This window comes from Rhea americana, unplaced genomic scaffold (genome assembly GCF_003343005.1).
Source record: "Rhea americana isolate MKP2758 unplaced genomic scaffold, rheAme1 scaffold_74, whole genome shotgun sequence".
In the NCBI taxonomy this organism is placed as follows: Eukaryota; Metazoa; Chordata; class Aves; order Rheiformes; family Rheidae; genus Rhea; species Rhea americana.
The window spans coordinates 3,770,088-3,793,781 of NW_028186912.1; the positions used below are offsets into that span (position 1 = coordinate 3,770,088).

General features: G+C 41.0%; 2 protein-coding genes across 2 annotated transcripts in view; one reads left to right on the forward strand and one right to left on the reverse strand.

Moving 5' to 3' along the window:
- Window positions 1-6,304: 6,304 nt before the first annotated feature.
- On the forward strand, window positions 6,305-12,588 carry ZCCHC9 (zinc finger CCHC-type containing 9). The gene is made up of 6 exons (XM_085322085.1): window positions 6,305-6,387; window positions 6,696-7,093; window positions 8,224-8,374; window positions 8,618-8,710; window positions 9,623-9,691; window positions 12,359-12,588. The coding sequence occupies exons 2-6, from the start codon at window positions 6,722-6,724 to the stop codon at window positions 12,469-12,471; spliced, it is 798 nt and encodes a 265-aa protein (XP_085178211.1). The 5' UTR covers window positions 6,305-6,387; window positions 6,696-6,721; the 3' UTR covers window positions 12,472-12,588.
- A 4,759-nt stretch (window positions 12,589-17,347) lies between these two features.
- The window catches only part of ACOT12 (acyl-CoA thioesterase 12), a 29,425-nt gene continuing 23,078 nt past the window's right edge, over window positions 17,348-23,694 (reverse strand). The window contains exons 11-14 of the mRNA XM_085322054.1: window positions 21,520-21,653; window positions 20,315-20,443; window positions 18,892-19,018; window positions 17,348-18,084 (exon numbers count right to left, since the gene is read on the reverse strand). Of these exons, the coding sequence (XP_085178180.1) occupies window positions 17,950-18,084; window positions 18,892-19,018; window positions 20,315-20,443; window positions 21,520-21,653 (525 nt within the window). The 3' untranslated portion in view covers window positions 17,348-17,949. The remainder of the gene's footprint in view (window positions 18,085-18,891; window positions 19,019-20,314; window positions 20,444-21,519; window positions 21,654-23,694) is intronic.

Genomic DNA, 23,694 nt, shown 5'->3' on the forward strand with positions numbered 1-23,694 from the left:
TATAACACAATGTGAGCTATAGCAACAGCTTGAATGTAGAGGCTGATGAACTGCTCAGTGWGGTTGAAGACTGACCCATTGGGGTATCCTTGAATTTCGGCTTTATTCCAYGCACTGGTGTTTACATAACTCATGGAAAGAGCAAACAAAATTCATACTTCACTAGGAAGGTTCCCTGTAATTAAGACTTTGGTGGGGGGACCAGGTGCACAGAACTAACTTATTTTCTGAAGTCTGTTTTAAAAGCTAAGCAGCCAAGTCTGTAGCTATGACAGCTGTAATTGATTTCATTCACGACACCTTACACCTAAAATCATGTGCTGACCTAATAGAACTGACTAGACAGACTTAAAAAAACTCATGAAACTGTCACTATTACAAGACTAATATACATCTGAATAGACCTGATGTCATTTTTCTGTGGAAATATTATCCAAAAAGGCAGTAGATAACTTAGGGAATGAGTTACAGCTAATATATAAATATTGCAGAATTATTTTACTAACATGATTTGTTGGAATGTAATTTTAGACCTGCCAAATAATTAATATTCATCTTTTTCTACTGTAATTCCTTTTASAGTTTACTTTCAGCTTAAGGCCTAATTAAAAGATTAAAGACTTTAAACAGCCATTCCTTTTTTCTGCAAAGATGCCTGAAAGCATGACACGCACTGAAGTGCCTTAGATATAGCACAAAATCCTATTAAGTTGAGTCTTTCAAAAGGGCACAAACATAACAATCGTCTGTTGCACAGCACATTGCTGTTGATTGGCACTGCATTTTTAATTCTCTCAGAATAAATTATTAAAGAAGATTGGGTTCTTAATGGAAAAATACCTGCTATATTACAATAATAAGATTATCAGTAGAGAAGGGTAATAAATGCATTTTGTTCACCTATCCATTTTTCTGTGAACTCACACCATTCCAAGAGTTTCCTAGACAAAGAAAAAAACAGTCTATGACTTATGATATCAGATGATTTTAGTTTATTTTTTTGTACTTGTACATTCTCATTTGAAATGATAATGTTGTCCATAGGTTTTCTGTCTTAGTCTAGACATCTGTCTAGCTTTCATTGCAGTCAAGCAGGGCTTTTTGTAACTACACTTTCTGAACCAGGTTTTCTTCTTAGTTATATTGACAGATCAGTTTGGTGTCAGTGAGATGTATAGAGTTATCAGGAAAATTTGAGCACCTATGGACATGAGTAACAACCACATTTGAAAATAATTAATATATGTATTTTTAAGCCTAAAAAGACCTATATACTGCTGAGACTAGATAGCTGCTGAGACCATATAGATCCTATATTATAAAACATACACCTATGTGTGTGTATATGTGCATACATATGGGTATGTATATACACACATACAAATATGTATAAATGAACTATATATATTAAACATATTCAAGCTGTGACTATATTTGGTCTATCTACTGAGGTGGACTTCCCTCCTCAAAGCCAGAACACCTTTTCAAGCCAAACCATTCAAGAAAGTGAAGATAAATTACTAATTCCACAAGCCTTTAGTGGCAAATGTGTCTGGGTGCCTAACTAACTCCAGCTGAAGTCAAACAGAGGAGACACCTAAGCAAGAGCCAGTTCCATCTGCGATCGTACAAAGATCATTGGCCTGRCACTTGGCAAATGACTGCAGAGATACTGGCACTTCGACTTTCCTCTGCAGAATGAGGTGAGCTGTATCTTCTCCATGAACAAAAACAAGAGATATGAGTCATACTGTAATGATCAGAAGCAGCATATAGAGCTCCCTCTTACTGGTTAGCATGCCTAAGGAATCTATACCTATATATTTATTTCTGCTTGATGTTTTAAACTTGTTTTCTTTTATTCCATGAAATACAGCTTTATTTTAAATAYAGTCAGTACTGTAGCAGAAAGAGCACATTGCATCCAAACAGGCACCAGTGGATTACAGAGGATAATGCACTYGTGTGTCTACAGTACTTCCACAACTATAGAAATTAAACCTCATTATATAATACTAAGTGACTAGCTAAAGTGTAGTACTGTGCTATTTAAGTTTAAAGCTATATAGTTTTTCCCTGTGTGTTTCTGAAAAATCAAAAATTGTTATCCTACAAGAAAACAACATTTCCTTAACAGGGAACTATCAAAATTAACAAGAAAAATTCTTTTTCTATCACGATAGTGCKTGTCTAATAATCCTCCTTCACCTGAACGACGGCTTCCAATTTTTCATTCAGATACAGAAATATTAGAGCAGTGTATGTTCACATAAAGTAACTGAACAAAATAGCCAACTGCAGGCTACCCATTAAAGGCCTCCGTTCATCCAGGCATTTAAGCGCTTGTCTGAAAATAAACCTTTAAATGTATGAGTTGACGCAGCAACACATTTAAACACTTGTTTAAATGTCTTGAAGAATTAGAGTCATGGGGAACATCACCTGACGGAATTWATATAGGGCTATGGTCTGCCGAGCAGGCTTACTGAAGACTCTGTGTTCTTGCACRTAACAATTGAAATCCATAAATAGTTGACTTTAAATACAGAATACGTAACCATATCCTACAGACAGACAAGAAAGCCAAAAAGAAAAGGATCAGTAAACTGCTCAATTTATGGTTAAAAAAAATACTAGCAAAATAAATCCCTGTATAGGAGTCCACAGAATACTGCAGATACAAAAGTGTTCATGCAGTCACAGGCCTCACGTGTTCCTTTCTCTACCCAGGCTTAAATCAAAATAGCAACAATTAGAAAAATGTCATCCTGACACTCTGGCAGGGAACATTAACTATCCAAAGATTGTAGGCAAGAAAGAGTGAATGAAGGTATCATCACTCATACAAAAGTACAACTGACACTTCTGGCACTTCTTCAACAGACAAACCTTCTCTTTGGGGGGTTAACAGATTATAAATATTATCAGCAAGAAAAGCAAATTCACTTGTCAAACTTTCTAAAGAAGTTGGCGCTGTGACACATTCAGCTTCACAGTCTTGCCAGTGTTGCATACCAGCCCACAGAGAACGTCTCTGTGTTCCCTTTCCAATTTACTACGGTCCTCGTCTGCGTGCTCCCAGACAGGTGTCGCCTTTTGCAAAGGACTCGCAGCCCAGCTGCGAATCCCAGGGTTTCCCAGCTGGTTCTCTTTTGGCATTCTTTTGCAATTTCTTTGTGCTGCCCTTCTTCATTTTTCACTCCGCTGGCCTGGGCTCCCTGAACCTAAGCCACGGGCCATTTGGCATTTAATACCTCCTGCTTTCTGTGMCGGCTGCTGCAGCCGCCCCCCAAGCAGCAGCAGCAGCGCTGGCCCCAGGACGGCAGATGCTCCTGTCTCAGCTGGTGCTGGAAGGCATCTCCCAAGGCCGTGCTCCAGCTGCAGCGGCAGCAGTCRGTATTGGCACAACACCCGCTGCAGCAGCCTCCTGAGGCAAGCTGGGTACAAGCTGTAAAACCACAGCCAAGCCTCAGTTATTCACAGTATTGCCATAGCCATTTGAAGTGTGTTCATTCGGCCAGGAGTTTTCCAGCAGTTCCTACGTGAGAGCCAAGATGTGTTTTTCCCAGCTGCATTGCCATGCACAAAGTGAACTATGGATGGTGGATGTGATCTGACAGGCTGCGGCAAGGGAGCTCAGAGACTGGGAGCCGTAGGTGCCAGCCATCCTGTGGCAGCATYGCTTGGCCATCGGCATCAACACGCTTGCTCGGGTGATGGCCACGGGTAATTGCACRTTGTGGTGTCCGTCATCCTTGCCATGGACTGACGAGCACACCAAGTCAGGCCTTGAACTGTACTATTATAATTGGTGAACTGAAAAATAGAGAAGGAGGGAGGAGGACTCATCAGTGCTTCACTTTCTCTCTCAGGTTGCTAACATCAAGTGAGTCAAACTGCAGTACTCCAGGAGATTTCATCCTGAGCTACCAAAGAAACCAGGGGATCTGCTGGCCTGATTTCCCATCTATATTGCCTCAAATCTCCAGAGCATTTATTCCTGTGATGRGTTGGTGAGCATGAAAAAACAAATATGGTGAGGCTCTAGACTATGCTGTTCCCAATACTGTGCTGTGGATGAGAAATTTGGTATCTCCTAGCATCATAAACACGATTAGCTGGCAYTTCACCCCAGCTCTTCAAAAAGAATTAAGCCTAACAAGCATTTTAAAATGTTACAACTTGCCAGTGCCTGTATAAAACACTGTCTCATCCATACATAGCATACATACTATCTAAAATTGCTAGGGGATGTGTGTGAGTGCCCATCAGATCCCAACTTGGCTTATCTTCTTTATCCTTGGCCCAGTGTTGCCTGTTTCTTGTAGCCCTTTCTGCCTGTATCAGTCAGCTTTGGCTATGATTTTTAATCTACTGGCTCACTGGCAGCATGTTGCAGGAACAATTAGATCCAAGTGTTGTGGTTGAGCTATAACTTCATCAGCAATTTTGTTATTTTTAGTTTAATATTAAAACTTGCATCTTTCTGGTTTTATTTCTCATCTTACTAAAAGTGACTCTTAAATGGTGTCCACTGCTTATTTTTACCTGCAAAAAGAGTATTCYAATTATTTCTAAATCTGTGTTGGTTCTTAGCAGCAGTGATGGAGTTTAATAGCAAAATCAATGTACTCTTTGTGCACACCTCCCTCTAGCGGATGCAAAAAGCCCCAGAAAACGAGCAAAATACAGCAAGGCAATTTCTCTAGAGAGACACAAATATTAAAGATAACTAATTAAGAAGGAATGGTGGCCAGCTGCTTTTACAACATCATCTCTATCTGCCTAGAAAAACTAATGGAGATCTAGTGAAATGCTAAAACTACAGGAAGATTAAATTGAGAGCAATTGAGAAGAAATTCTTACTGTATTTATAAACATGTATTTCATTCCTATGCAGGGTCTTCTAATAATATAGTCCTGAAGATTTACTTTGTGAATCCTGTGAGAAGGGGTCATTTGAAGAGAGAAATACGTCATAAATTATGTCTCAAAAAGCTGCGCTCCTTGCAATGCCCACRGTGAATTTTTCAGCTGCAAGGTTTAAATCGACTTCACCGCTGCGTGATGGAGGTAGGGAACACTCTGATGCTGCCCCAGCACCAGTCTTGATGAAAAGATGAACACAATCTAAGCGAGAATAGCTTTACTAAAGGGTGTGTACATTTGACATAATTGCAGTAGCTCAGTTGCTAGTGCAATGAGCTAGAGCAAAGCACTAGCTTTGCTCATCTGCAAAAAGAACCTGGTATATGATAAACAAATGTGAAGTGTGCAAGTACTAAGAGAGTACACCTGCATCCAGCCTGGATTTACTGGAGGAGTTTCCAAAGACCTATGTAAAGACTCAGGCACAGTTCCGAGGACATCAAGCTACCAAGCATGCGTCAGTCCTGATTTTGGGGCCATGGTCTTTGGAAACCTTCGCCACTCTGTCACACCCTGCGCTGTGACTGAAGCACGGCTCAGTGACACAGGCATTTGTGCTGTGCTGCTCTGAGCGGTGGAGCAGTTACCCCTAAGCATGGCTGTATGGGAACTCACCAGCTCACACTGGCACTACCTGCTGGTGCCCATTCATCCACTTCCATTTTGTGAAGCTGATGGTAGGATGTAGCTTTGTAGGAGTGTGCAAGGAAAAACTTATCTGCACAGGTAGTGACTGCTGGGCCTCACAGGGAGCTCCTGCTCCCACCAGGCTGCCTGGGCATCCCAAGCCAAGCAAAAGATGTTGGCCTTTGAGCTTTTTACTGTTGCAATGAAGAAGTTAAACACGGCTTCTCTGTAATGGACATCTGAGGAGAGGGCTGTCTTCGCTAATAAGTCTTTTCACGTTATCTTTACAAAAAACAGATGCATACTCCCTCTAGTGGCACCTTTGTTTCAAGGAGATAATACACAGAAACGTATCCAAACTTTTAATTAGCAAACGAAAGCAACACGGAAACGGCTTTTTTTGGGGGGGGGGCGCAATTACGGAGGACGAGAGTCCTGGGACCCACAAAGGCGCTGCGGCAAATGGGCGAGGCCGAGAGCAACAACGGTTCAGCCCACCTCCTCGACCTGGGAAGCACCTGCAGGCTCCCCGGCACGTACGCGGACGGAGCAGTGCTCTCGACCGCCACGTCTTCGCTTCGCTCCTGACAGGAGGACTCGCCGCCGCCGGCCGCCCCCGCCGTGCCGCAACATGGCGGCCGGGCGCGCACGCTGCACAGCGCGCGAGGGCACCGGAGGGGACGTGACGTCAGCGCCAAGGCCACGCGACACCTGCCCCCGTCTGCTCTGGAGACTCAGTTCCACTTCCGGTGCGCGGCAAGGCGAGTCGCAGGGCGCGGCCGCTCTGTTAGAAAGTCTCTACTGCCGCGGCGGACTCGGTCTGCGTTGCGGGTGAGCAGGGGGCTGCGGGGCTGCTGCGGGGGGGCTGCTGCGGGGGGGGGGGCGCCCTCACTGCCCCGGTGTCGGCCCGGGCGGGGGCGGGGGCGGGCGCGAGGCCCCGCCGACGGTTGCGCCGGGCCGGGCCTTTGCCTTGTCCCGCCGTCGTTTCTGCCTGTGCTGCTCTTGTAAACGACTTCACTGTCGCTTCTGCCCCCTAGAAAATGGGCCCTGTGTGGAAACGGACTGTGTTGCGTTTTTCTTCTTCCTTGGAGTATCTCTAGGTCCTTATGTTAAGCTTCTCTTTTATTTTTTTCCCCCAGTTTTCTAAGCTGCTCCCGGGACAGTCATGACTAGATGGGCTCGTAAGAATGCTACTCAGAGCGAAAAAGCACTGGATGCTACACCTTGGGAAGAAATGGTAAATGGATCGTCCAGGGATATAGCAAAGGGTAAAGAGAAAAATAACTCAAATCCTCTCTCTTTAAAGAAAGAGCAAGAGAAAAGGAAAAAGAAGAATAAAAAGAAAAAAGACTATCTGAACGAAGATGTTAATGGATTTATGGAATACTTAAAACAGGCTTCACAGGCAGTGCATAAGGGAGAGGTGATAGAAGCAGACAGCACTGAGGTGAGGGAGGAAGTAGCATTAGCCTTGAAGAAGGACAAGCGTCGGGAGGGAAGAAGACTGAAGAGGCAAGAAGCAAAGAAAAATGCCATGGTGAGTTTTCTTTTGGGCTATGTGTAGTTTTCTATCCATAGCTTCTTAAAAAACAGGAAAAAACAGCTTACTGTGAAAAACGCATGTCCCTTATTGCCTATTGATAGTGTCAGGGAAAGGTTATGTAAGGAGGTGAAGCCCCTTGTCTGCTAGAAGCAGACCACATGCTGCARGATGTTTTGAATTAATAAAGTGAATTTAAGTATCTCAGTTTTGAAACAGATAGTGAATTTCAACTTAGGCTTTAAGGTAGAGAATGACTCTTCTGGCTGCTCTCTTCTTGCTACACTTGAATGGATGCCCAAACTCTGCTTGTTCCCTGGGTGAATCTAATTCAGGGTGTCTTCTTATGCAATTAATCTGCACAATATTTCTGTGTAGCTTTGTACTTTCTTGCTGTTCTGGTGCCTCTTTCTGCAGTATCMTCTGCTTGAGAATTGGGAGGACTGTTCTAGCTAACTCTGACAAGGTGAGAATATACAATTACCTGTATATTTTTTGCTGCATACGAGCAACAGTGAAGAGAGTCTACTAATTTATCTGAGCCGTGGAAGTTTTTGCTTATAAATAAGTTGTATGACTGGTGCAACATTGCTGGTGTTTGCTTTTAGCGCTTATTGCAGTAGTACTTAAAGAACTTTGGGAATTGTGCTGTAATTGGAGTTGAGTATCTTCATTTATCTAGGGAACTTAGTTATTGATGAGTGGATGCCCAGTATGAAATATCTATCTGTACTATGGATAAAAGAATAAAGTACCTGTAATAGTGTGGTTTAGTGACTTAGATCACTGACAACTGGTTTGTGATATGCTTAATATACTTCCTCCATGAGAGAAAATCCCTGGGATATTTCCGCCTTCTAAAAAGCCCGAAGGTCTTAACATACTAAGAGTTTGTTGTCTTTGAGGGCTATTCATGAAATCTTACTACTTAAAGTTGCTTTTTACATTAAAATTACATCAGTTCTCAACACTAGAGATGTGTATCTTGGTCTAGTGAAAACCTGCTTGATGTTAAGTGCTGATTAGATATTAGCAGTAAGTTAATTCTTTAGTAATGCCATATATGTGCCATGTTCTATTTTGTGAACYGACTGTAAAAATGTATGTATGTATTTTTATTTTCAAAGGTGTGTTTTCACTGTAGAGAACCTGGCCATGGGATTGCTGATTGCCCAGCTGTACTTGAAAGTCAAGATATGGGTACAGGAATCTGTTACCGATGTGGATCCACAGAACATGAAATCACCAAATGCAAGGCAAAAATAGATCCAGCTGTTGGTAAGATTCAGAAATTTGTGCTCAGGTGCTTTGGATTTTCTGACTACTGAAATACAGGCTTTGTTTTTAAGTAAGTTAACTGTTCTAGGGATGTAAGTTGACACAATTCAAGGAATACCTGATTCTAACAATGAAAATTATGGTGAATAGCAAGTTAGTATAATTACAGTGTATTCTCAGGGGAAAAAATTGTGACTTCACGAAGTTTTTAATATGCAGCATAAACTGTATGTGATTTTACAGGGGCATTTCCATACGCAAAATGTTTTATCTGTGGTGAGATGGGGCATCTTTCAAGGTCGTGTCCAGATAATCCCAAAGGATTATACGCTGAAGGTGAGTGTAGCAATTATTTCAACAGAAATACTTATTTTATGTTTATCAAACAAAGACAAAAGGACAGGTCTGTGTACAGTACTGCAAGTGAATGGGGGTATCCTACTAAAAAGAATTTTCCAGTATCTTTTACTGTAGATAAAAGTAGATAGCAATTCTGGGGAATCCAATGTTAATCTTCATTACCTAGAAATTTGTAGTTTAATTATAAGCTTAAACAAGCAGTTCAGAGTCAAAGTATGCAAACTTAACTTGTCCTTTCAATTTCAAGAGGGGCACGAAGTGTGGCTAACTAGATTTTACCTGTTACAGTGGGGAGGGGCAGTACAAGCTTGGGGTATCACAAACTGAAAAAGGTGATTTTATAACACCATTAAATTAGAAGAATAATCAATTTAGAGACATTGCACTTCTTTAAATGTTTGGATCATCAGCAGAACTCATATATCAGTACCTTTATTTGGATTACCTACCTATCATGAGCTCCTATTAATTTCAAAAGTTACTTTGAATGATTGTATTTCAGCAGAATTCAGCTTCTTTTATCAAAAAKCATCAAAAATGTGAAGTGTTTAATACATGGTGACTGAAATTTGTAATATTTGGTGCTTTACAGAGCACTATGGTTAGTGATGGCTCTGTCTGAGACAGACATTGATACAGAGGAAGCTGTTTTTGCGGGCTCCTAAAGCTGGCTGGTCATTTGCTCCCCAGTGTCCTGTTACTGTACCTATGAATATAGAACTATCCAAAGGGGACAGTTCTTCATCTTGATTTGTACTAATCTTGGTATATGGAGYGTGTACAGAATTTTTCGCTACAAAAAAAGTAAAGGATAACTTTTACAACGTACAAAACAGGAGTAGAACAAGTATCTCCCCCTAAATGAATGTAAACTTTTTCTTTTAAAAGGTGGCTGCTGCAGACTTTGTGGCTCTGTGGAGCACTTCAGGAAAGACTGTCCAGAAAATCAGAACTCAGGTGAGAAGCAAGGATGGTGGAATTTSAATGCACAGCTGAGTAACTTACATTTACTACTTTGCCTGAATTTGATCAGGAAGAAAGAGGTCTGAGAAGTGCGTTTGAAAGTAGCAAAGATGACTTTCCTTTAGGAAAGTGTCTGTATAGTAATGTGGTGGAAGGGAATTAAGTTGCTATGCAAAACTTGAGCTTCATATTAAGCAAAACTAGCCTGGGTGTTTCTGAAGATAATGTGAGCTAGCATGTATTCATAATCCAGTATTTTTACTACTCAACTTATGAAGGTTGCTTCTTTTGATGATCATTTGTTTGGAAAGTGATGGAACTGAAAATTCCAGTTGCAATATGGTAGTGGTGCTTGAGGAAAAGGTTCTTGTGGTAGGCAAGTGTTATCCAAGACAGAGGTGGACGAAGAAGAAACTAGAGATTTGTCGTACCCTAATGCACCTGGGACAGAGGGTGATGGAACGAGTAATGTATTTAATGTATTTGTCAGTAGAGAAAGGTAATTTTTTTTTTCAGTAACCAAAATAATCAATTGTTTAATACTATGTCAGGCTCATAGGAAAGATCCACCAACTAATGATAAGCTGCTCGCTTACATGTTCATTTGTTACATGTGTGGGTGGAAAAAATACTTTTTATGAATTTTTCTGGCTGATTAAGCTCAGTTCTTTGAATAAAACATAGTTTTATGTATGTATGTGAGCCCTAGCTTCAAGCAACTCCTATTATAGAAGGTGATTTGTTTGAAAAAGCTGCTTCCATTGCTCACTGATTATTTGGGATGAAATATGTACTTTTATTTTTTCCCACCCTCCCACTTTTACAGTTTGCACTGAATTCAGCAGTGCTTGCTTGCGGTAACACTTTGTAAGGCTTTGATTTGTAAAAGGGTCATGTGATTTGCAGGTCACCATTATGGACTAAGGGCATTTTTTCCCCTGTGCTATTGCTTTTGAAGAGTGAGGAGAAATCTGTACTTGCATCCACATATACTCTATATAGCTTTTTTTTTAATATATATATAATATATATATAGTGGACAATGACCACTTAAATGGCTGGTGAGACTTGAAAGCCCTATGAGAGAATCAGCAAATAGCTTAGGAATCAAATTGGAACAGTAAGATTCGAAATGGTTCGGATTACCCAGGACTAAATCAGACTGTGGCCCAATCTGGAGTGACTCTAGCAGTACGACTCTGTAGACGGATTACAAGGAGGGTTGGGTGAAGTGGCGCTCATTCCAGAGTAAACACAGAAGCCAGGCAGTACTATTGAAAACACAGTTTATATTGCCTTTTGCAGAAGGAGGGCAGAGGAAAGAATGGAGGAGGGAAGCTGAATTTCTGAATWGCTGTTTTGACCTATGTGTGTGCTGCTGTTGTGGGGTTGTGGTGGTTGTTGTTTTTTTTTTTGGGGGGAGGGGCGGGGGCTTTTGTACTTCTTGAATAACAACTTGCCTAGAATTATCTGTTACTTGGGAACACTTTGTTTTCTATTTGTATATGGCATTTCTTCATGGGCAACTTGATAAACTTGTTAGTAGGGATATTGTGGTGTCTTTAGACATTAGGTTAAGAATTTAAGCCTTTTGTTTTTGTATATTCCATCATGATGATTGATTGCCTTTATTCTTGAGTTCTGCTGTGTGTGGTCTTAGCAAGTGGGTCTTTAAAGTTTTCTGCTTGAAGACTTAAGGGATTTTTAGTGATGCCCATTAGAGTGGGCATGTACTTCCACGTTGGAAACCTGTGGGTGACCTTGCTGGATTTCTGCGAGCCATKTTTATGGCAAACTACCTTTGTGTGAGTAATATTTCTTTTGCAAGTTGAAAGCTTTACAGATTGGTATGAGAAAGGAAACGTGTAGGAACCAGCATTGCTCAAAGTTGGACCAGCTTACATCACTGAAAGGGAGTCTTCAGTTGATATAGTTCTGTTTAGCTAATTGAAGACCAGATTTGGCATGCAAGGAGGCAGAGAAGCAGCCCTTAAGTAGCTTGCTTCTTCACAGGGCGGGTGCAGTCATTGTGCTTCGTTAGTCCTATGGCTGCACTGTAAAAGATGCAACAGGCCTATGAGCCAGAGGTTAGCAATTAAAGGCTTTTCTGAATTACTGGGGTGCATGTGTATTTATTYAATCAGCAAAAGGATGGTGGTGTTTGATATGCAGGAGTATAAGTAAGTAAGTAAGTAAGTGGAGATGTATAAATTTTGTTCTGTTGTGCCTCTTAAAGCTTGACTTCTTCATCCATATAATTCGSATGAATTATGTTATTCGTCTTTCTTTTCTTTTTATATTCAGAGATGCTTGAGCTACTCTGAAATCTTCTTCATAAGAGTTATTAGAAATTATGTTTATCTATCTTTTACATACTCCTTGCATGTCTCTTTGGAGAGTCAAATAGGGAAAAAAACGCAAAGTAATGATTTTTGAACCTTGAAATGCAGGGGAAGAAAATGAGTTTGCAAAACACACTTAAAAAAAAAAAAAAAAAAAAAATTGTGTAAGAAGAGTTAGTTAGCTTCAGAGCTAGAACTAAAATGGTGCATCTCTGGTGAACTAGAGTCAGGCCCTAATGGGTCAGATCTCTCTTAAACTAGGAAATTTTATATGATGGTAGTGCTTAGCTTTTCTGTAACTTTGTCTCTCATTCTACAGATCACATTACCGTTGGGCGCTGGGCCAGTGGAATGAGTGCAGATTATGAAGAAATTACAGAAACACCAAAGCTGCAAAAAAAAGTGAAAGTACCTAAAATTGTTAATTTTTGAAGGCCTCTCATGCATACCAAACTGCAGTAACTCTGCACTGCTTCACTTTGGAGTAGTGAATGCACAGGACAGATTGCTGGATCTAGTAAATCCACCAGACTGCTGCTGCTAAATTTTCTTCTGTGTCCTGATTTCTTTCCACTTTGCCTGCTGTACTCACTTAGCTTACTGAAGAGCTGGGACCAACAGCTATGCAGCAAGCAGGTATATGTATGTATGTGTGTGTATATATATGTATTTTTTTATATTTATACATAAGTAAGTACAGCTTTCATTCTGAATTGTGCTCCCTCTCACTGCCAGCCCTCTGAAGAGGGAAATCAGATTCTTCTCAAAACAGGAATCTGCTTGCAGTAACCAAGCAGGGTATGTGCAGTTTTATCATGGGTTTGTGACCAATGGATTTAGGTGGTGAGTAGCGTTGCCTCAGAGTACTGCTTGCATGTCAGAGATGGAGGCAATCATGCTGACTTTTAAGAGTCTTTCTACATTTCTGTGAAAGGGATTTTGGGTATTTCCAAAACACTATTGTTGGGTTCTAGTGTTGGTTTTTTTTCCCCTTCTACTTTTAGAAAGAAGGATTTCTTAACTTTGATATCAAACTGCTCAAGTTTGCATATCAAGAGCAACAGGTAAGCCCAATAGCCTGTATAGGTAGGTTGTCATACAACCAATATCTAGAGAGTTTGGAGGTGCACTTCCTACCTTCATGATAGATTGCACAGTTTATGTATCTTGAGTCAGCTGAGTATTTGCTCACTAAGAGTAGCACAATATACCCTTCCTCTGATATGCATGGTGAAATACAGCTGAAAATAGCTGAAGAACAAGGGAGGTGCTTGGTTGTTTTCCCTCTTAAAAAAAAAAAAAAGTGCTCAAATATCTTGTTCTTCAGTATTACTATCCCTTGGGGGTTTGGGAATAAACTTTRTGTTGTACTACCCATACACATCTATTTAATAGTAGATTTATTTATTTTTAAATGGAGACTGCAGACTATATTTGAAAAACTGGTAAATATTACCAAACATTACTGAAGCCAACTTGAAGTTCCTGCAACAGCTCTCTGAATACTGTAGTAATTCAGGTAATGCAGCTGACAGTGAGAGTCTTTCATTTGTGCCTAATCATCTCAGAATGGATTTTTCTTAAACAAAGGAGGACATTATTACCAGAGAAGTGCACCTAAGTTGCTGCGGTTCAGTCTGACTGGTGTCTTGGCCCAGTAACTGGTAGGTGCTGTTAAGGTTATCATCTGTGCTGTGCTTCTCTGTGCTGTGCAGAAATATGCCACATACCTGAGAAATCAAGCTTTTTAGTGCTGTATTACTGCTGTGATTGCCATGAGCCAGATATGGTACTTCTGTGCCCCAAAAATCTTAAATGTGTGTGCCTTCTAGAAACTTAGCATTTCATTGAAAGGATAGTACTGTTGCTTGTTATTGTATCATGCAAGGTAAGTGTCCATTAGGTGGCCTTGCTGAGAACATGGAAGTAATACCAGATAGGAAACTGAGTTCAGGGCTGGGTTTTGAGAGACTTAGGAACAGGCACTTAAGCTACAGGTTTGGATTGCAAAGAACAAAAACAGGAGTTCAGTTGTCTAGATACTTTTTGTATTTCTATGTTTTTTAATATAAAATGCTGATAAATACAATAGTTTACTCTTACTTTAGGTTTCCTGRTTCTGTTCCTGGATACAAAGGCACCAAAGTTGGCTACACCAGGATATGCATGTTCAGTTTATAATAATCGGAGCACATATTTAAGTAAGTGGGGGGAGGGGAGTGGATATGGATAAAGTCAAGGATTAATTACAGAGCATTAATTCAACTCTTTTAAGTTAAAGTTCAAAGTACTAACACTTTATAATATGAATGTATCCCGTGCAACAGACCTGGACCTAGCTTAAATTCTCTAAGTATCCTCTATATTAAAAAAAGGGGGGGGGGCATTTTCAAGAGGAGATGAAAGGTAAGAGAACCACTGTTTTTTCAGATTACTTCCTGTGTCTAAACTCTCCCTGATGTGATAATGTCTTCTTTTACCTAAAGCTTTTCACCAGAAACCATGCACTTCAAATTTTGTAGTGATATCAAACACTTAGCAGCTACAGGGAGAGTGTGGTATGCAAACTACGGTTTCAGCAAGCAGCCAGCAACCTGGCGCAGGCCTGTGGTTCTGAGGAATACATGGCTGCACTGTTTCAGGCTGAGGCAGAAATGTCCCTTTCACAGACTGGTAAGTAAGTAAGCTACGTGCTGTAATTCGTGTATCTTGGGTGAGGAAAAGAAGATTCACTGTTTACCCTCCCATAGCTGATTGCTGTGACTGCCACTTGTCTAAAGGGACAGCGTCAAAAGCAGGCCCACCCTTCAGCACAGGGGTTGTAGTCTTCCTTCTAGTGCTGTTCTGGAGGTCGGGGGTATGACAGCCATTGGTTTGGTACCTGTGGCTTTGAACCTGCTTGCACTCCACAACACTTGTCAAGCTCCTGCAGCTAACTACTGCTCTGCTGTTGTCTGCAAAGTGATAATACGCTTCTTCAGCCTTGCAAAACCACATGATGGGGCTCCATGAGATGTTCAGTATCAGAGAAGCAGCTGTTTTCAGGTAATCCCTCCRCATGTGCTGGCATGGGCTGGGTAAGTCTAGGCCTCCTTTTACTCTTTTTTGCTGTTTCAGTAATTGCTAAGGGACAGGACATACATACTGAAAAGGTTTGCACTGYACTCTGTATAACATTAGTGAAGAGCTTTACAAGTTAACAGTCTCCACGTCAGTGTTAAGAGYGATTTGTTAAATGCACCCGCTAATAAATACTCTCTTTAAGTGACTGCACAAAGGTACGCATAGTTAAAAAAGGAGGCTGTTTGAAAAGCTATTGTAAAAGGTGCGGCATGTAAAGATATGCTTGTCCCTGCAAGCAAATTCAAAAGTATGTCAAATAACTAGAACTTAAGCCTTGTGCTACCAGAAGCCTGCTGAATCTGCTCTTTTTTAGAAGCTGGCTTGCAATTGTTGTAGAATCTCCAGGCTATGTAGAAAAGGTACTYACCCATAAATGTGTAGCTGCACTCACAAAGAGGTCTGATGTCTACAYGTCAAGGTCAGACAGCTGAACCTGCAGGCCAGATGTAGGCAACTATGGTTTCCCAGAGGTCKTGGTGTTCTGCTGACGCACAGCTCCCAGCCTCGAGCTTGTCCCTTTCGGAAACGGAAAATACCATCTGAGAGCAGCCAGATTCAGTTGGTGGTGGGAGTTCATGGGATGTTCAGCACAAAGAACAGTATCCCATCAGCCTTGCACTTCTCCCAAGCACCTGCCCTTACCACTGTATATAACAACATGGTCAGTGGTTGGCCTAATGACGACAATCAAGCGGCCCAGATTAAACAGGGTTAGTGTCCTCTCTGCCTAACACCGAAGGAAAGCACACTGTTATGCTGAAAGATTAGAAATACACAGGATCCAGGGACAGAAATCAGGCCACATTTATATAAAAAAAAATGCTTAAAAAAAAAGCTGTTACCCTAGATAGTCCTTGTGGTCCTTCAGTGTATAAGTAACTCTTAAAGGCAGGTTATGAACTGATGTGCTGCACAGGAGGTCCCTCAGCTGACGGCAGGGAATGCTTGGCACAGATGGAGTTTGGGCGCTTCCTTGAAGCTTTGCGCATGCATTCAGCGCTGAACATTAGGTGTCTCTGTTCACTAAAACTTGGGGCCATAGAGACGTATCTGTCCCTTGGGTGTGCCTGTTTGCCACCATCTGCATGCAAGAAGGGTTAAAGCGTGCTGAGTGGGAGTGAAAGCTGAGTTCCTGGCCTGCTGCAGCAGCCTAGACCTGCTGCTGTTTCAGGCCAGCACTGTTTCTATCCTACCAGCTGAGCTAGTAGTAGGGGCGCAGCAGTGTTTCTGCTTTGGCAGGGCTGCAGTCCGCCTTGTCTAGACTTGCGTATTGCATTTTACACGTGATGAAAGACACGCTCTACAACTAGGATCTAGACCCAACAGCTCTCCTTCAGAACCAAAGAYCAGGGTCTTGCTTAGCAAGTGCAAATGTAGCCCTGTGTTGTATGCAATGGCCAGTCTTCACCAGGAGCCAGACAGGACAGGTCCTGATTTCACAAATGCTCTGGTTCAGTGCAGTGCTGTACCAAAGCTACATTAGTCTTGCTGAGAGGCCAGGTGACTCACTTTGCTGATAAACCTAGATGGTTTCCAGGACACAGCTGGTGTCTCTTCTACTGCACTTAGTAGACAAGTCATGTGCAAAATTGAGGTATACTGGAACCTGTAAATCATTAGCAAAGCTCTGATTCAGTTCCAGGTTAAATTAAAGATCTGTTTGCTTTAGTGGGAACTGATTCAGACCCCTGGAGCTCTGGCTGTACGACTTAGCCTAGAGTAAGATGACTGCCACCGTTCCAAAGCTCTGATTCTTTCAATTCCCCCAACCCCTTGCAATTCATGTTATGATCTAACTGCTAACAGTCTTACCTGTTTTTTAAATAGGGCACCTTTTAGCAAAAACAAACAAAACAGAAAACATTATCAATGCATCACAATAAAACTGCTGAAATCACTCTGAAACCTTCTCATCTGTGCATGAACATACCCAAGGTTATTACTATTCTATATTCACTCAGTGCTAGCACAGCATTCTTGCACAGAACTAGCCATCATTTACTCATTTATAGGAAGTCAGCTCCCCCAACATCATTACAAAACAGTCTGGGACCAAGTCTGAAGCCCTTCCAGAGAGATTTGTAGTAGAAATTATGATGGATTTGTAACCTCAGCAAAAATGATTTATTGGAAATCACAGATGATTAAATAAGCAAACATTAACAGTGAGGAATAAAGTGCTATTACTATTCCACATTTTTTTCCCTGTTTGTAAAGTATCAGATTTGTAACACAGCAGACAGTGGCAAAGCTGCTGCCACCTTGTCTAGTTACTTACTTACACCCGTAAAGAACAGCTCTGAGGTGAGACTGAGAACTTTCTGTAGTCTAATACACTTACATAATGCCTGTGCAAGGTCCTGGGCAGCAAGTTACCAGCACTCTGGCCTGGCATCAGTTCTTTGTTAACTTAAATCAGTAACTACGTCTTTGTCTAACCACTGACTAGATTTTATTATGTTCAACACAACATTATAATGGTGACATAGCCTCATGATATACAGACCTATTGGGCCAAAGTCTGCCTCTTTTTGTACAAAATAAATTAACGCAATTAAAAGCAGAATCTGTTATCTTTTTAAAATTAAAAATTTGATTTTAGACACTAAAGTTAAATCCTCARTCAATGGGGAGTGCTGGTGCTAGATATTCTGAGGCTCACACTGTAAATCAGCTGCATGACCCAAAGTAACTAGCCTGTAGAATAAGGATCAACACACATGCAGGAGCTTAAACCAGTACCACTTGATAATCTCAAAAAACAAATTTCTGGAGAGAGCTCAGACTTCAGTACTTGCTGCTTTCCAGCTCCAAGAACTTGATACATGCCAAAGCAGTGTCTTCAATGGATTTTGATGAGCCAGTGAGATTTGCAGCTAAGTGAGGCAGAACACCCGATGTCACTTGATTGAAGTAACACACCTGTTTACACAAAAATAAAGGAAACTAAAAAGCATACAGATGGCAACAGCTAGCCACTTTTTGCAGCACCTAGGTCAGTGTCAAAAGTATTTTTGGATGAGAATAAAAGCACTATGAAATTGGAGAAAAGAATTAGCAGAAAGGGCATGACTTTTTTTTTTTTTTTTTTACGGTATTTTAGTGATCTTAGTGTCCTCACTACTGCCAGGTCCAGCAAGAAACATTCTGTCTACATGAGCTTTACAAACAAAGATACTACCTGTAGAAAGGATCACAGCCATTGGAAGTTGCCAAATATTTTCAGAAGTATATTTTCTTAAATGAAAATTGGATAAGAACACAGAAGGGAGGTACACTGATTTGTCCAGGGATGGGATTCTGCTTGCATAATTTCTGACACACAGAAGTTAAGCATTTAGTCTGGATTAATGCCTTGGGTTTTCTCTGTAGTTGGTGAAGACAGATAGATGCCACCAGAGAACAGTTTAACACCCATATATAATGCTTTTAAAGCATTAAAGCATTATAGAGGACTGAATGAACTACCCTGTGGAGGTGCTGCCTGTCTCTCTCCAGTATCTAGTTCAGTCATCATCCCTAATTTGTAGATGGCTAAAGTTGGGCACGATTAATTCCACCTTGTGGGATAAGGAATATCTTAATAAATGCACTGAAGTCTGAGGAAACTGACTCATTTCTGCTGCTGCATTACTGTTTTCTGCACCAGAGTGTCAGCTCAAATGAGCGARTATGCACATGTAATACCGCAGGAAGGGAGACACTGCTGAGGCCTGCTGAGCTACTCACCGTACAGGAGCTGCTGCTGTCACTATAGATCTGGAATCCGGCGCAAAGGACTTCGCTTCTGCAATAATCTGAAGAAGGTGGCATAGATGTCAGGGTAACCGACTTCACAGCTACTATGTAGGGTTCACTGCAGGGCAAGCACAAGAATCAAACATCTCTTCAGCAAGACATTAAAAAAGTACATATAAGGGACTAGAAACAGAATATGTAATTTATTTGAAATACATGAACAGCTATACTAAAGATGTCATTTTCATATGAAGGCAAACAAACTCCTGTTTGTTTGAAGACACAACTGTTGTCATAAGGCTTTTATCACTGACTGCAATCGGGAAGACTTCTGTGGAAAGAACCACCACCCACATACAGCATCTCCATAATGCAGCAGGCATGGCCCTGGCTGTCAGTCACCTGGAGTCAAGTGGCAGGATGCAGTAAGAGTAYCCTAAAAAGACATGAAGTGGTGCACAGAGTTAGAAAGGGCCAGAGGAAGGTGTTAGTGGAAATAAAGTATGTGGGGAGGCAAAGAGACAGACAGTAGATTTTGTCTTCTGTGCTTGTTTAGCTGCACCACCTCCTTTATCTRTCTACTCCCCATGAACCAGGCCTACAGGCTCAGGGCCTAGGAGCAACACTTACTTACTAAGGAGCGTCAGTGGTTGGCCTCAGCAAAGGTAGGTACAATCCAGTTCTCAGAGGTGGGAAAAAAGCAAACACAGTRCAGAATGCTACCTAAGACCAATGTTCTGTTAATGGGCTGAAGTCTGAAAACACAGAGTAAGAGAAAGTAAGGGGGGGCAGGGGGAAGTATGCACAAGGTAGACCAAGTGATCCTATTTATCTGTATTTTATTATGCAAAACCAAACTGATACCTGAAGAAAAAGTAAAATCAATATATGTTAAATTGATCAAGGAGCTTTTAAAACCAAATTCAGGATGAAATTTACTGACACAATAAATATATCAACCTGATGTTTGAAGAAGGGCCAAGGGTTCCCTTAAATAAGAAAACATCAAAAATTACATTAAATAGGATTAAAAAGAAACGAAGCTCAATCATGTGCACACCAACAGGCTTCCCTTGTCTAGGACATGTATTATTTTCCAAATTGCTGAGTCAAAGACACTGGCCTATTCTTATCCTGATGATAGACAATTCCTGAAGAATCACTATTAGAGAAGCAGTACTGGACTACAAATATGTAATGCTCTTAATTCACTTCATCACATTCACATCACAAAGTAAATCTGGTTCTGCAGATTCAGGCATCAATATCAYGTAACAAAACCACTTCCTAATCCAACTTCTTAAGAAATAAAATAACWTCTTTGCCACCAAAAACTGGCCCAAGACAAAGGTCAACAGCAATCAGAACTATGGCTCCAAAGTGCTCACAATTAAGCTTGAAACCGCATGCTTACCTGGGCTTACAGGGTTGCCTTTGAGATACAAGAACCACAAAGTCTTTGGGTTTATGGCCAGTCATGGATGGAGACGTAATGTAATAGATTTTCTCATCTTCATTCACAGCCTGTAGGACCTCACAAGTTCTGCAAATATATTCGACATGCTCAAGCAGTACCTGAGACGTGCAATAGTTCTACAAAAAACTAGTAGGGAATTCCAAGCTAACACTAAGCCCATTGCTTTATGTTGAAGCAGCGAGCAAGAAAGTGGAACAGAATGAAAGACTGAGCTTTTCTGCAATGCTTCACCTTGCACCACTTCTCCATCCTCAAATTTTTTCTTAAAATGGCTGCAAGGTGTTGAATCCAACTACTAACAGCCTGTCCTTTGCCTACTGCCCATTCCTGTTTGGAATGGCATTAGCCTGCTTCACTTGCCAAATGACCAAATTTGTCTATCTGACACCCCAGGGAAGACGGAAAATGTTTGTTCGAATGGCTGAAACATTGTTTTCCTCACCTTAAGCACCTTCACTAAATCTGATTCAAAGTTGTATTCCGCTTTGTCCAGGAAGGGCCAATTRGGTAGGACTTGCTCTTTCACTCTGTTGGAGGCAGTGACTGCTGTCWCTTAGTTCTCACTACAAAAAGCATAACTCAGAATTTCCATTTACACTAGCCATAATTGATTTTCCTAGGCAAATTTCTATCATCACCTCAGTCAAATTTATATCAACTCTCACTAGTCRTTAATCTACACCATATAAAGCAAATTAAAAGCCATCTTTAACAGCAATTCTAAAATCCATTCCAACTCAAGTACACTTTGTAAGATGTTAATTTTCTTAAAAAGTGAATATTGCAGTTCCCCCATTTCTTGATTTCTCAATTTGGGGTGCGGGCGCTCAGTTCTATATAAACTGTATGTTTAGGCAAGAAATCGTTTTCATTTTAACACTGGGTATTAAAAAGGTTGTAGCTCTCTCTTTTGACAGTCCAGGGCAACCTTGTTTTTTTTAGGTAGGTTTAGGAGAAATTAGATTTTACTGTTAAGGGAAAACCCATCCACATGTTGACTAATGAATCTTTAATGTCAACTTCTTACAGCAATTTTTTCTTAATTAGGTAGAAAAGTGTCAACATCTCAAAAAACATTTGTATCAGAAAGGTTAGTTGTCAGTGGATTCAAACAGTGTTAAAGAAAGGTAAGGTCTTCTTACAAGTAATGTTTGTCCCACTGCTGGCGGTGTGTGAAGTCAGACAAAAGGGAGAAAGCTACATCTGATGGTATCTTCACTTGCATTTCTACTTTGAATGACAAGACATCACCCTCCTCAAGAGTCCATATTTTGATCTGAAATAAATAAAAAGCATATTAAAAACAAAAAGAGTGATGACTATAAATATTTTAACATTTATAAATGTTACACATTTATGGCTTAGGCAGATTTTCTCAAGAGAGCATGTGAAACTACACCTGACAGATGAAAGGCAGATGAGTATTCAAGATTAGTTTTACAATATAGCACAATGTAAAATCAAATACACTGATAGCATTGCRACATCAAACAGTTTTAACTGCATGTGGTAAGGTTAGCTGAGCTCMACTCAGCTCGTGAGTAGAGATAAATGAGTCTGTAAGGCCAGTAGGACCTCCTCATTCCATGTGCGTATGCTCTACAAATACCTTCATACTGCAGATGAGAGAGGTTGYGGAGTCTCCTCTGGAGATCTTCAAGGCCCGCCTGGATGCAACCCTGTCTAACAGGCTCTAGGTGACCCTGCTGAGCAGGGGGGTTGGACTAGATGATCTCCAGAGGTCCCTTCCAACCTTACTGATTCTATGATCTGAGAGTTATTTCAGTGTATTTTTCTTCTGCCTGGAAAGCCAGGATCACGTGGAAGGCATCACTTTCATAAACAGCACATCCATTTAGGAATTAAGTAATTACCTCTTCTCCACCCTGCTGTAGGAAGTCTTAARAAGGCCTCAGAGTCCACTGAGTCTAAAAAGTAAGGGGAAAAKCTGACCACCTCTTGCATTGCTTTCTGTGAACACTGCAGCAGGGATTGGTGCCAAGAGATTAGACTTTAAACCTGGGTAGGTACTTGTCCAGAATTCTACGTTTTTATAACCTAACCCTCAAGCAGTTGAAGTTACATAAATACAGGAATGCAAGGCAAGGTAACAGTACAATTTCTAGAAAGGAAAGTAGGAAATTTTTATGAAGTGGGCTTATYTGAAGAGATGGCTATTTGAAACTTTCTAGAAACTTAGAATTTCTGAGCAGAATCTAACTGGAATGTGACAGTGGTGAGTGGGAAGGAGCTGGAGTGAGGCCACGCAGATGAGACAAACRTCCCTGCAGCACATGTGAGGCAGTACAAACCAGAGCAGAACAAAACCAAACCAACCGACTGCCATCCCTCCCAGCAGGATTTTGGAACATAGCCAGCAATGCCAGGCACCGCAGGCTTCCAGAGCTTAACTACAGATATCCAAAGAGGACCATTTTTTAAAAAAAGTGCTAGCCAAGGTTTAACAGGGATGATTTTCGATGACACATGGATTACCTCACTGAACCACCCCCTAAAGCTATGCAGGCCAGTAGGTTGTGTTTAAAAGACACAAAGATGTCGGAAAAGGCACATAATAGAATTTAAGTTATTTAACTCCCTTTGTCCATGTAAATCAGTCACGCATTGGCCTACACTCCCTCTCCCTAAAACAGGTGAACATTTCTCCTTCCAAAATGCCCCTACTCTTTATCATTAACTCTGGGTGCTCTGTATCATGCAAAAATTGAACTGAAAAATTGTTTCAAAACATATTTCTGCCTCTATTGTCAGAGACTTCAATAAATCTGCACTGCTGAACTGTCCCATACTCGCAATATCTTATCTAGATTATCTGAGGTACATTTCTAGCCTTAGGTCTGAACCCCGCAACAGAGAATTTAAAAGAAACAACCTGTATATAACAAAGTTCACACAACCCTGGCAAGAACAGGGCTTGGTGTGTTTCATAAACTTGTATAATGAAAAAAGATGGGCAGAAAAAGATGGACAATTAATAGACTCAAATTCTAATCCGATGTGCTAATTTGCTTCTCACATCTTAAGATGTGAGATCTAAAAAGATTTAACTAWTTTTCATTTCTAAGTGAAATGTTCTGTGCCTTTGCCATTGAATACTCTAAATCCTTGCACACGATCCAGTCTGCAGTGAGAGAGCAGCAGTGCAGAGAACAGAGGACAGCTATGAAGTGTGGTGGCCYGAACTAGCAAGGGAACATGACGAAAAGTAGTAGGTAACAGTTTACTAAGCATGCTTCTTTGTGCTCATGTTTACTACGCTTTAGTAGGGGTGACAAAAATGAACACAAACCAGTGAA

Excerpts from the sequence above, each read along its gene's own strand:
- ZCCHC9 (XM_085322085.1), top strand. The coding sequence starts at position 6,722 with ATGACTAGATGGGCTCGTAAGAATGCTACTCAGAGCGAAAAAGCACTG. Across the intron at positions 8,711-9,622 it reads CAAAGGATTATACGCTGAAG|GTGGCTGCTGCAGACTTTGT; the intron begins GTGAGTGTAGCA and ends TTCTTTTAAAAG. Across the intron at positions 9,692-12,358 it reads TCCAGAAAATCAGAACTCAG|ATCACATTACCGTTGGGCGC; the intron begins GTGAGAAGCAAG and ends CTCATTCTACAG.